This window comes from Papaver somniferum, unplaced genomic scaffold, assembly GCF_003573695.1.
Source record: "Papaver somniferum cultivar HN1 unplaced genomic scaffold, ASM357369v1 unplaced-scaffold_135, whole genome shotgun sequence".
Taxonomy (NCBI): Eukaryota; Viridiplantae; Streptophyta; class Magnoliopsida; order Ranunculales; family Papaveraceae; genus Papaver; species Papaver somniferum.
The window spans coordinates 4,509,900-4,523,106 of record NW_020622713.1 but is presented as its reverse complement, the minus strand read 5'-3'; the positions used below and the strand labels follow the sequence as shown (position 1 = coordinate 4,523,106).

At 34.3% G+C, this 13,207-nt stretch overlaps 1 protein-coding gene across 1 annotated transcript; it reads right to left on the bottom strand.

Moving 5' to 3' along the window:
* Window positions 1-127: 127 nt before the first annotated feature.
* On the bottom strand, window positions 128-691 carry LOC113334016. Its single transcript, XM_026580368.1, has one exon. It carries the CDS (start codon window positions 689-691, stop codon window positions 128-130), a length of 564 nt encoding a protein of 187 aa, XP_026436153.1.
* Between the last annotated feature and the right edge of the window lie 12,516 nt (window positions 692-13,207).

The following is a 13,207-nucleotide window of genomic DNA, read 5'->3' as shown; positions in this document are numbered from 1 at the left end:
CCTTTCTCCCTTTCTTTGCTAGCAAGTCTGCAACCTTGTTGGCTCGTCTGTCGACATGTTTAAAACCCAAAAAAAAAACTAGTTTAGCTGATGCTGATTTAACTTCTTCCAAAATAAGAATACTTTACTATTGAAATGAAACAGATTTCCCCTGCAGATAGTTGATAGTGAATTCATTGTCTCCCTCTATGACCAGATTTTGTAGATTATTCTGATGAGCCCATCTGGTAGTTTGCAGAAGAGCTAGAGCTTCTGCCTCTTTTGCTGTTGAAGCTCTGAAGACTCCCATTGCTGCTCCTTTGCCTGTTCCTAACCAGTTTCGAAGCACACAACCAAAACCTGCATCAGTGTATTTAGAAACCCAAGAGGCATCACAGTTTAATTTTAAACTATCTTTTGCAGGAAAGTTCCATAACTTATTATGTACTGTCTTTATTCTAGGTTGTGTTGTGTCAATGTCAAGATTTTGTGGATGCCAATATGCAAAATTCCTTGAGATATCTACAACTAGTTGTTCAGATGTTCTTTCTTGTTTTTCAAAAACACGCAAACATCTTTCCTTCCATATGAACCAACATTTAGTTGCAGCTAGAGCCATAGATATAGAGTTTATGTCACCTGTCAACCATTCATTGTATTTATCTAAGAAGGAAGTATTATTAGAGAGAGATTTTACTCCCTGTGATGCCATTGGTGGTAAATTCCAGACTGCTTGAGCATAAGAACAATCAAAGAACAGGTGATAAGTTGATTCAATGGCCTATTTAAAATAAATTGGAGTTTCCACATCGAGAATTGAGCCTAATTTCTCTCTTGTTGGTAGAGTGTTTTGCAAGCACTTCTAAGTGAAAAGCTTTATTCTTTGGGAGGTATCCATTCTCCAAAGACCCTTTCAAAATCTTTTAGTATTAGTGGAAACTGATCCCATAGGATTAAGCAATTTAGCACATAGAGATTTGACAGAGAATTCACCATTCCTGGTGAGCATCCATCTCAGTTTATCTTTTTTCAGTTTTCCAGTGTTGTTTGTGTAAAGATTGATATTTAATATTTCAGAAACTAAAGAAATGTCGAAAAAAGATTGTAACAATGATTCATTCCACTTCTTTGTGTCATGATTGATTAAATCAGACACAAGTGTTATATTGAAAAATCTGGTAATTGAATAAGCCAGAGGTTGGTCCCTAGTTGGTATCCATTTTCGTCCCAAAGGTTGATAGAAAATCCATCTCATACTTCCCATAAGTTGTATTTCTTAATATGTTCTATTCCCTGCAGGTGCATTTCCATATCCAAGAAGCCGATGACTTCTTCTTAGAATGTAAAGCTCCTATTGTTAAGGGACAAAATAATTTAATTAATTTAGTGCAGCCAGCCAGCCACTTTGGCGATTTAGCCTTTACTTGGTTCAACAAAAACTTTTAAGAGCAAGTTTTATGGTGGAATCCAAACCATGGAAGGGTTCGTGGAATCCATCTGAACGCCAATAAGAATAGCGCTAAAAAAACACCATTAAGAATTGCGTTTTTTTTATCCGTAGATTTAAAATGAGTTGTTGAAATCTAATGGCTGAGAAAAAAGCTCCATTCTTAATAGCGTTTTTTTAGCTCCATTCTTAATTGCGTTTTTTTAGCTCCATTAAGAATAGCGTTTCTATTATTCCACCATTACACTTGCGCTTCCATCCACAGTTCCAAGTGCTGAGGTGGCGTGGAAGATGGATGGATTCCACCATAAGACTTGCTCTAATAATAGACCAGTTTGTAATGATATGCATTGCTAACATGTAAGAGAGGTGTAGTATCACTACGATGCATCATGATCTACGATCGTTGGATCATGTGGAGGGAACAATATTGAATTAATGTGACTTTGACCTTTACAGTCAAAGTGCATCTGGTAACAAATGCACCACATCTGTCGGATATTATGATCGGTAGCCGTTAAAGTTTCTTTGTAGGCATGACTGTGGCAGGATCTGAAGTAAAGTGAGTGTGAGCCATTTTGAAATTGAAAACCGTCCGCGAGTTATAATCGCAAAGGTGTCACTATTCATCCACAAAAAACCCATCAAAACAAAAATAACACAAAAAACCCATTAAAACAAAAGTAACACAAAAACCCCAAAGAATTTGATGAAACCAATTCTGGTTTCATCATAAAATTTTATGAAACAACATAGAATTTGATGAAACCAATTTTGAAATTTGGGTTTTTTGTATCAATTTTGTTTAAGATGGAGTTTTAATGGATCCCAACATTTGAATGGGATTTTTGTACCACAAGTTTGGTCTCCTTGGGTTTTTATGACTAGTTTTGAATTGAAAATGGCTTAATCGGTATCATTTTTGTACTTCACTAATAAAAAGAAGCCTATTATAGGAACCCAACCAAATGATTTTGAGGGCTCACAAAATGATGAATTTAGGTCATGAAATAATAATCTCCAAAACCCCCTATCATACTATTTTTATTAATGACTAGAATATCCTAAATTAATTATTGTTAAAAGTTAGATTAATTAAACTAAATTAGATTAATGATTTGACATATAATTAGCATTTGAAAATTGAAAAAAAAAAACAAAAAACAAAAAAACATCATGATCATAAAGGAAAATATGATAATCATGATCATCATAACTAAGCAGCATCTACGATTTGAAAATCAAACCGTAAGCAGCATCTACGGTATGAAAATCAAACCGTAAGTATAGTATAGGTGGAAAATCAAACCGTAAACTTAAATGCGGTGGGAAGTCCAAACCGTAGCCAAATTTAGGGTTATTTACGGTTGGGAACAAGGACCTACGGTGGGGAAAACTGGATTTGAATTTTACCTGGCAATTTAATCTACGGTTTGGAAGTATAAATTTTCCAATCGTAAATAAATCTACGATTTGGATAGTAAGAACTCCAAACCGTAGAAATGGGCTAACAATTTCACCTACGTTTGGAAATATTATATTTCCAAACCGTAGATTTGGTTTACGGTCGGGACTGGAGTTCATATTTTCCAAACCATAGAGTTGATGTACGACAGGGAAATGTTGATTTACGGTAATATGTTGTTCTGAAATTAATATTTATAATGGAAAAAGCGGGTTTTTTTAAACTTATGTCCAAATTAATAATTTGACCATATCTAGCGTATTCATCAGCATGATGAAGAAGAAGAAAAAAGGGGAAAGAGATGAAGAAGAGAAAATAAATTAGATTTAGGATTTTGTTTTGGTTTTTATTTAGATTTAGGTTAATGATTGAAGGATATTTTTGATTTTTTGTTATAAATTAGGTCATCCCTTATTCTCATTTAAGACATTTAAATCCATAGGAGCCCTCAAAACCATTGGGTTGGATCCCCTATAATAGGCTTCATAAAAAATGCAACGTCCTTAACTTTTCTATTTGCGTCATTTTATAATGAGGAGAATATCCCAAGCATTTAACTTTATATTATTTATATAAAATATTAAAAAAATATCATTAATATGCCATGAGATTCTTGTTTCGTTGGCCATCAAAACTCAAATAATATGGAGTTTGTGATTTTTCGAACTTCAGCATATTATGTTAGCTCAATTATTATTAGGTTCATGATTGTTGAAACCTTTTGAATCTAATCATGTATGTGTCTGGCCAATGCGTATCGGACTTACGAATCGTACCACACTTCGAATCATGCATTAAAAAATGAAAAAAAAAACGTAGGAGTTGATGTTTGTAGGACGTCTGACTAGGGTCGAGTGAGACGTGGATCCAAATTTAGACGTTGAAGCGAATTTAAATCTCAGAGTCAACGAAAAACAAATGAGCATAAGTTTACATAAAATTGGTTAAAAAGACCAAAATCAATAATTCCTAGGTGAAAAGAACATTTAGATTTTGATACTGTTTAAATGGACAAAAATATAAAAATAACAAGGATGTAAACAGTTTCATCCTACCCATTTTCAATTTTTTTTTTTAATTTATATCAGGATGCATTCAGTTTCATTCTTGCTATTTTTTAAGTTTAAGTCAGGATGAATCCAGTTTCTTGTTAATAGACTAGCTATAATTAAAAAGGACATTTCTTGTGTTACAAATAAGGGTCATTTGAGTATGTATTGGGCTGGCTAAAAAAGGTAACTTGGAAGCTTATATAAGAGTGAATATTAGTAGCCATTCGTGAGGAGAATTATCTTACATTTAATCCACTATTTTATCGATTAGAGTTACATCTTCTTATGTAATCACTTACACTTTATTACTGTAATACCCGTGGATGGATGTAGGTTTCATTAACAACCGAACCATGCAGAATTCCTCAGTGCTATATTTACTTATCTTGCTTTATTTACATTATATGATTCTCTCTTAAAAAAAATTGGTAAGTGCATGGGCTACTTTCTAAGCTGATTTTCCAATAGACAAGTTTGCATTTTAAGATCATCTTATCATTAACCTAATAAATCTAAGTATATTATTTTGATATGCTATGGATTATGTGCAATGTATCTTAAGATCATTGTATATTATTAGCCTGAGGAATCTAATGATTCTTTTATAAATTTAGAAAATCAAATAGAGTAGGTAGTCAACAAAAAAAGTGACAAAAAATAGAGAGAAAATCCAAAGGATACAAAATGAGCTTGTTGCTTTGAGTAATAACATCACAATTAACAAATTGAAGTCTTCAAAAAAGTACGCCTGCCTTGCCTAGTTAAAAGGAATACAATTAGTAAAAACGATGAGTTGATTAGTAGATCTTTTCTTATTGCTACGAACAGGATTATTTCTTTCTTTGCAAAGATTTCACGAAAAAACTTAAAAATAAATTACTCCAAATTTTTTAATAAAAAATAAAAATCCAAATCTTCTTCATTATTTTCTTACTTAGAAAAACTAACCACAAACTTTCGGGCAATGTAAAAATAAATGTTGGTTTATCTGATGCTTAGCCTCACAAAACTGGTAAATAGTGGAGCTAATCTTTCCCATCCTAACCGAAAGTCTAATGCTAATGCATCCTGGTAACATAGGTCCAAAATAAAAATGAAACTTCCAATGAACCAACCTTAGCTAACAACAAAATAATGCTAAGCTCGTCTGTATGTGTAATTAGTCCATCAAATTCATTCGTCTGTATGTGTAACTAGTCCATCAAATTCATTTTTGTTTAAAACTTTGTATAATAAGGTAATGTAACCTTTAATACATTCAAAATTTTCTTTTCTTGATAAAACACCATTTTAAGACTTTCTTAACTTTTCTTTTGGAGAAAGTATATAATTAGCACTTCAATCTTTTATAATATGCTTCAAAAAATAATCTTTTATGATATATTTGACTTAATTAAACAAGATTAACTATTGTAAATATTCAAACTCATAAAAAATACCATCCGGAAAACAAACAACTATTCGTATGCAATATATATAACATAAAAAATCATATCATAGAAAAACTAATGGGCAAAAGATGTATCTATTATCGTGTTTTAACAGATAAAGATACATTTTTACAATTAAGTTGGTGTTAATGCAATAATGAATATGTCAAGAAATATGGATTTTTATTACCTATTTTATGTAATATACTTATATATACATAGTAATAGCCATAGCAAAACTTATATCTAGCATAGAATACTGTAATATTTATATGCAAAAAAAAAAAAAAAAGATCATCCCATAACTTTGCAAACAAAATAGTTTAACATTTTCCTTCCAACTGAGCATGAATTACAGGTTGAAGATGAAGAGAATACACAATTGGACATTATTAATTACATTCCAGGTAAGAATATTAACATAGCGTCAGAGATAAAAGGACAGCATTATAACTGGCTTATATTGTGAATGGATAATCGTAAGGAAGGCGAAAATAATTTTTACAAAGTAATTGTTGTAGAATGAGTACGAAGAAGGCTCGAGGGAAAAAGAAAGATAGATCAGAGATGGAGCAGGAGGGGATATGAGATGAGATATTATATAGGAATTTTTTGGGGCAAAGCTAAGCCCTAGGGGTTTTTTTCTATCTGCGGTAAAAATTTATTAAAACTAACATAGTTTGCTATAGCATTTACAGCAATCTTATTACTGTAATTTAAAATTTTTTTTGGTTAATCATCAGTGGTCACAATGGTTAATCATGTGACTGTAATTCAAGCACGCTGGTGAAACCTCAGATCACGTTGGTGGGTGAACCCTTAACATTTTTTGTCTTCTTTTAAACTTGTCATGCTTAGATTTTATGCAGAGAAACTGATAGAAGTCCTGACTTTTTCTTTCTTATTATGAAAGTTATTTAATATCTTACAATTGATATTAAAAGTAAGGTCATACTAGTTGGATTAACATCCCATTAATAATTTCTAAAAAAAACAGGTAAAATCTCGGCTAGATCTAACAATTGGTATTAAAGGTCGGGGTCCATAATCTCATGGTTTTCGTATCAATTTCATATCACTTGCTCATTTCTCTCGATTATTTTTCTCGGAGATGTAGCAACAATCTTGTTTTTCCCCTTTATGTTTGAACAATTTTATATGTTTTCTTATATTATTAATCTCATTCTGATCAACTTGTTTTGGTTGATATATTAATTTCTCATCAAGTAATGAAATGAATACAATGGTGTTTTAAAACCATACCTGAGTTCTCTATTGCTGAGAAACCTCCTCTACATAAGTTAGCTCCATATACTAGTTCAATTCAAGGATTGACGGATATTCAAATACATAATATACATATTAATGGGATTTCCTAAGCTTGGATATGGGGTAGTTATAGTGGCCATATTGGAGAAATATTTGAAAAACACTTATTTACTTTTTTAATGACAATAATGTTATATCATCACTTCTCTCTTGACAATATTTGACCAGTGACTCGCAATAATAAATGCTTTGAAATCTTATCACAATAGATATATGTCGGGCAATTTATAGACACATTTTTGTGACTAATTTGTCCTCAATGTTCTATATTGTTAGTACTCGATTTCGTACTTATTATGGTGTTTTATGTTTTTGTAGATATTTTTGGAAAAATAAGCTCTTGCGGCGAAATTGGCTCGAAAAGTGGTGTTTTACACCCCATGGTGAAGTACTAAAGGCACCCCCGAAATGTGTTAAAGGCACCCCAGAAATGCGCTGAAGGAATCACAGAAAATTACTATTTACGCCCATAAATACTATTCGCACCCTAGGACAAGTGCTAAAGGGACACCCGTACAGGATTAGGGGGAGGACATCTTCTTCCCAAAATTCAAAAATGAAAAAAAATGGCGGGAAAAATGGCAGCAACAATGGCAGAGTTTTCGATCGATTCTTGAAGGAGTTTTGGGTAGACTAAAGGGCTGAAACTTAGTGGGTAGACGTGATATGTCATAACAAAGCTGGTATGGGTGTTTGGTTCGATCGAATTTGGCTGAAAAATCCGTGAGAAGAAAACAGGGCAGCACGTACACGGAAGAAGATATTCACGGGATTACAGCGAGTTAGATGTGTGTTGCTCGTGTTTGGAAGAACCTAACCACTATTTGGAGTGTGAAGAAGTTAAATATGGCAATATGGAAGCTTCAGAACGCGTGAAAATCAATATCAGTGATAAAATGAAAAGAAAATAGCCCGAGTAAATGAAGATTATTTGGAGTTAATGGAGGAGATTCAATGTCGCAATCACGTATAAATATGTTCACAAGGTATCATAGAAGGGGGATGGAGAGTTGGGGGGAGAAAGAGAACACAACAAAGACGAAAAATCAGAGTTTCAGAAACCTCCATTGTTGCTGCTGCACCAAGAACACGAAGAACATAAGACCCACACTGAGCAGTCTTATTTTGCTACAAATTTTGCGACACAACGGCGACAATCTTATTTTTCTACAGTTATTGCGACACAGCAACAACAGTCTTAGAGCAACAGTATCAGTGACACATACTGTGAGTCGTTCTGGTTTGTAACAAATATAATTGTTACAAACCCGGTTTTAATTGTTGTTCCTCCCTTTTCATCCTTGTAAGCACCTTTTTGAGCAATGAAAAATTCCTTTGAGTGTGTTTTCACCATGAGAAGCTAAACCCCACCACCGGGACAACGGAGGAAGCAACTTTTCGTGATTGTGGTAAATGAATTAATTCTTTTATTGACTTTTTGCATAGATTTAATTTCTTTATGATTTCTATTAATTACTTGTTATTTTGTTAGATGCCGCATGCTTAGTTTTAATTACTTCATATGCGTCATGCTTTTAACTTACAAATAATATTTTACGAAATCTATTTTTGTCAAAGAACTAGAATCATAACTTCTTTTGTTTGAGCTTTATTGTCTAGAAGTAATGAGTGAACCACAACAATATGAAAAGTAATGAAATCCCGAGTCCCGGTCTCTCTTCATCTTGTGACAAATTTTGTATATATATTTTTCCTTATTTTCTTTATTAAGTCTTAAAACAAATTCTCAACAAATCTGAGTGAACGAATCATCTTACTACAACTCAATTGAAAAACACACCAATTTTTGGCGCCGCCGACGCGGATTTGTTTATAGATTTGTTTTTAGGTTTTATTTTATTTATTCTTTTTTACGCGTTTTGGTACTTTTATTTGCTTTCATATTTGGAGTTAAGCTAAAGGAAAAGAGAAGTGCTGAAAAGAAAGGCGAAGCCCAAAAAGGAAAGAAAAGAGAAATCTAAAAGGAGTGAAGAAGAAGATTTTATAAATAATTTTTATTTTATTTTTTTAGAAACTGTAATTAAGTTTTTTATTTTTGTAAAGTTTTATTTTTGGACATTTTTATTTTTGGACATTGGACATTTTTATTTATTTATTTTTAAAACCCTACGGAAGGGTAGTTTTGAATATAAACTGTGTGCAGAGAAGGACGACGATTACGATATCGTCTCGGCCCCTCGGGTTCGTACAGTGACATGGGAGTCGGTGGCCCGAGTCGACTTCAACGGTTCATCCCCCGTCTGGAACGGGAGGTAAGAATTCTAAACACCCGCGAATGATTTTTTATGCCTATATGTTGAGGACATGAAATCGGATTTAATTTTCTAGTAAAGGGCAAGGCCTGGCCAAATCAAGATAAGGACTCGGATTTCATCACCGTTTCCTTCTTGCCCACCTTAGGAACACGTAACCTACGCGAACCTAAGCCTAAAATTTTGACTAGAACGAGACCGATAGGGTAACGAGCTTTATAGGAAAGTCATTCGAAAAATATTGGTTACTCTTTTAAGCATACTTCGAAGTTCATGATGGTTTCTGTGAGTTGAATGCGTGACTGCGCCGCCTTGTAATGCGGTGAGGCCTTGGTTATCAAAGCTCTACGCAGCCTCCCTCGCCTCTATTCAACTTACTTTGACTCGGATTGATTCCAGAGGGGTTTGCTCAAATTGTAACGAATTCCCTTTCGAAGGATTAGAAGCTGGTCTAGAAACAATCTAAGTGGAGCCATCATGCTTTTTGTTTGCTAGATAAAATAGGCTTGTTGTGGTCGAGTCAGCCTTCTTTGTGTTTGTTTAGAATTCCCTTGCAGTTAGGATGTCAAACTGGTATTATAATAACCAATACAATGAGTATCCGACTGAGCAGCTTAGACATTATCCTTTTTATGACCATAGTGTGAATACTGATTGGGAACGCGAAACCTTTGAAGGTTATGGTCCATACCATTTTGAGCCCAATTACTATCCACATACCCACAAGTCATACGAGCAAAACAATCCTTCTATTTCTCTAGAAGAGTCTCTCAAGAGTTTCAATGAGTCAGCACGGAAGTTATTTATGAAAGATACTTATAATATTCTTCTCCCAGAAGAGTCCGTAGAGCGGTCAACTAAGTTATCTCTAGAAGAGACCCTCAAGCAATTTACTGAGAATACAAATAGGATTATGGAAAAACTTGCTCAAGATAGTCTTAATTTCCAGTGTAGTTTTCCCAATACCACCCTCGAAAATAAGGATAGTTTTTATTCACATAATCAAGATGACGAGGTTAGAATTGGTAACACTACTTGTTTTGATAAGGTTCGATCATTTTCATGTTATTATAGTGATGATTATGATGAGGATAGTATTGATGAAGAACATGAAATATGTAGGCATAATGATCAGGAATTTGTTACTTCGGTTGAGCTTTATAATGATCGTGTTATTTCTAGTACAAATACAAATAATTTTAATAATTATTCACCTATTCAAAAGGATGTGGATTTGACTAGAGATACCACCGTTTTAGACGATGTAGTTCATGATCCTTTCGCTGCAGTATGTTGGATAATCCAGTATTTGATGTGCCTATCAGTGAATCAGAGGAGGTAACTATGATTAAAACCTTAGTTGATGAGCCTTTATATGAAACTCTCTCTGATAATCCTTTATATGATTGTGATGATGGTTTAGAGGAAAGAGTTTACCCTGAGAATATTGTTTTAGAATCTAGCGATTTAGAAACACTAGTCTTAGAAGATGATAAACTCGTAGGGATGAGTGAGGATGAACCAGACTTAGAAGAAGCAATTGACCATTTTCAGGAATCTGATGACCTAGAAATTAGGGAAGTTGTGACTAGTCTTTCTAGAGACACATAAAACTCTAAGTTTTGGGGTGATTGTCATTCTCCGTGTGCTTTAACTCTTAGAAAGTACTCTCCTGTAGGACTTGACATTTGTGCCTCAACCATCTTACAAGATTATCTTCATACACGTTTTCCCGAACCTAATGATGTCCAGAAAGAAGCTCAGTTGTTAGAAACCCATCCTCTGGTTGATGTGGTTAATCCAGTCTATGATACCAAGATTGACTTTGTTTTCCCACCAAAAACTTTTCTTCCAATTGTGGGAACTTTTGATTTTAAGATGTGTCGGTTATTAAGTTTTGAGACTAAACCTAATCACTTTAGGATATTAGGGTCTTCACATTTTCTTAAGGAAGACCACCTCTTTCATTGTGGTCAGCTGTGTGAGTCAAATCTAATTGACTTAGAGGATCTCCAATTATTCAGGTTGTTGTTATGTGCTTCTAAGTTCTTAGTTGAGTTTTTCCAGACTCTAATACCTGAACCGGACCTTAGCTTTGAGGAAATCCAACCGATGAAAACCTGTTATCTAGACCCAGTTATAGAACCTGAACCTGAGCCACAACTAGATGTAGTTGTCTTAAACAAGGGTATGTTCGGTATCTTTTTGGTCTGTTGCAGTTTCCTCTTCTTGTGGGTAATACTTTTTGATCCAGATGACCCACAGTTATTCCGACTACTTTTATATGATTCTATGAGGTGACTAATTCCTTCCGATGTCTGGCTGAAGACTTTAAACTTATCACTTCTTGGGAGGTAACCCAATATTCTTGCGACACGGTAATATCTTTCCTTCTCTTTTGCTTCAAGTGGTAACATTTTCTCCTTGTTCATGCTTTTAAATTTATCTTTAGAACATTGAGGACAATGGTAGATTTAAGTTTGGGGGTATGGGAGAAACATTTTAGTCGCATTTTTGAAACTTCTAGCGTCACATAGTACCCGGTTAGCTAAGTTTACATACTGTTTCTCACTGAAAAGATAGAAATTGGAATGCTAGAGATAACAACCTATTGAGACATTAGAGAAAAAGACATTGAGATCCTCGAAATTCAGGAGAGAACTTGTTCCTTTTAGAGGGTAACCGTGATGGACCTAACCATCCATGATGGAAAGGCGAGTAGTTCAGGAGGAAATGCCATAAAAACAAAGCAACCTCACAATGTAGTCTTAGTTACAGGATTATTACGACTCTCTTTCAGTAGAAACTTATCATCATCAACAAGCGGAGCGACATCAAAATATATGAAGAAAGTTGAAGACGTTTAAGGTTTAGAAGTAACAATAGAAAAGAATATTTCAAAAATCAAAGTTGAAGACTTAGTTACAAAAAGTTATAAGAACAAATGATATAAGTTGTTGAAGTTCATGATACCAAGACATCACAAGTTGCGAAGATCCAAGTTCTAAAGTCCTTCTCTCATGGACATTTAAATTTTTGTCTTGTTATTTTTGTCCACGAAAAAAAAAATGAAAAAATGAAAAAAAAATCATCGTTAAGTTTTGTTCAATAAGGACATAGGGAAGTAGAAATCTATAAAGAAGTTTCAATCAAGAAATTAAGGAGAAAAGTTTATTGTCAAGGTTCTACGAGGTTCGATATTTTATCATCAACAGTTGAAGCCGAAGAAGACGTTGTTTCTACTGAGCACTATGAGAGAGTCGAAGAGAGATGCATTTTGGTTGCTTTGTTAGTCCGCTTTCAATCTGGCACAAGATCTTTCTAGCGCTGGTTTAACTCATCACACGTAATTAGTCCAGCTGTGTAGCAGATGTCCCTCTCATCTTTATCTCTCTCCTAATCTTATCCAGCTGTAAATCAGCTGACGCATCTTACAATGTTTATCTAGCTGTGTAGCGGATATCTCTTTATCTAGCAGTGTTGCGGATGTGTCTCCCCTTTTCTTTAGTCAGCTTTAGAGCTGGCACCTTTAATTTCTCTGGCATTCTAGTTACTTGGAGATAGGTTGAGAATATGTATGTCCTCATAGCTCTTTGGATACGTGTGACCAATTAGAAGTCAAGGTTTTGTAGGTACACCTCTGGTAAACCCTCTCGAGAATAACTCGATTTTATTTTCTAGATTAATTTTACTCGAGGACTAGCAAATAATAAGTTTGGGGGTATTTGATAGACACATTTTTGTGACTAATTTTTCCTCAATGTTCTGTATTGTTAGTACTCGATTTCGTACTTATTATGGTGTTTTATGTTTTTGTAGATGTTTTTGGAAAAATAAGCTCTTGCAGCGAAATTGGCTCGAAAAGTGGTGTTTTACACCCCATGGTGAAGTACTAAAGGCACCCCTGAAATGTGTTAAACGCACCCCAGAAATGCGCTGAAGGAATCACAGAAAAATTACTATTTACGCCCAAAAATACTATTCGCACCCCAGGACAAGTTCTAAAGGGACACCCGTACAGGATTAGGGGGAGGACATCTTCTTCCCAAAATTCAAAAATGAAAAAAAAGGCGGGAAAAATGGCAGCAACAATGGCAGAGTTTTCGATCGATTCTTGAAGGAGTTCTGGGTAGACTAAAGGGCTGAAACTTAGTGGGTAGACGTGATATGTCATAACAAAGCTGGTATGGGTGTTTGGTTCGATCGAATTTGGCTGAAAAATCTGTGAGAAG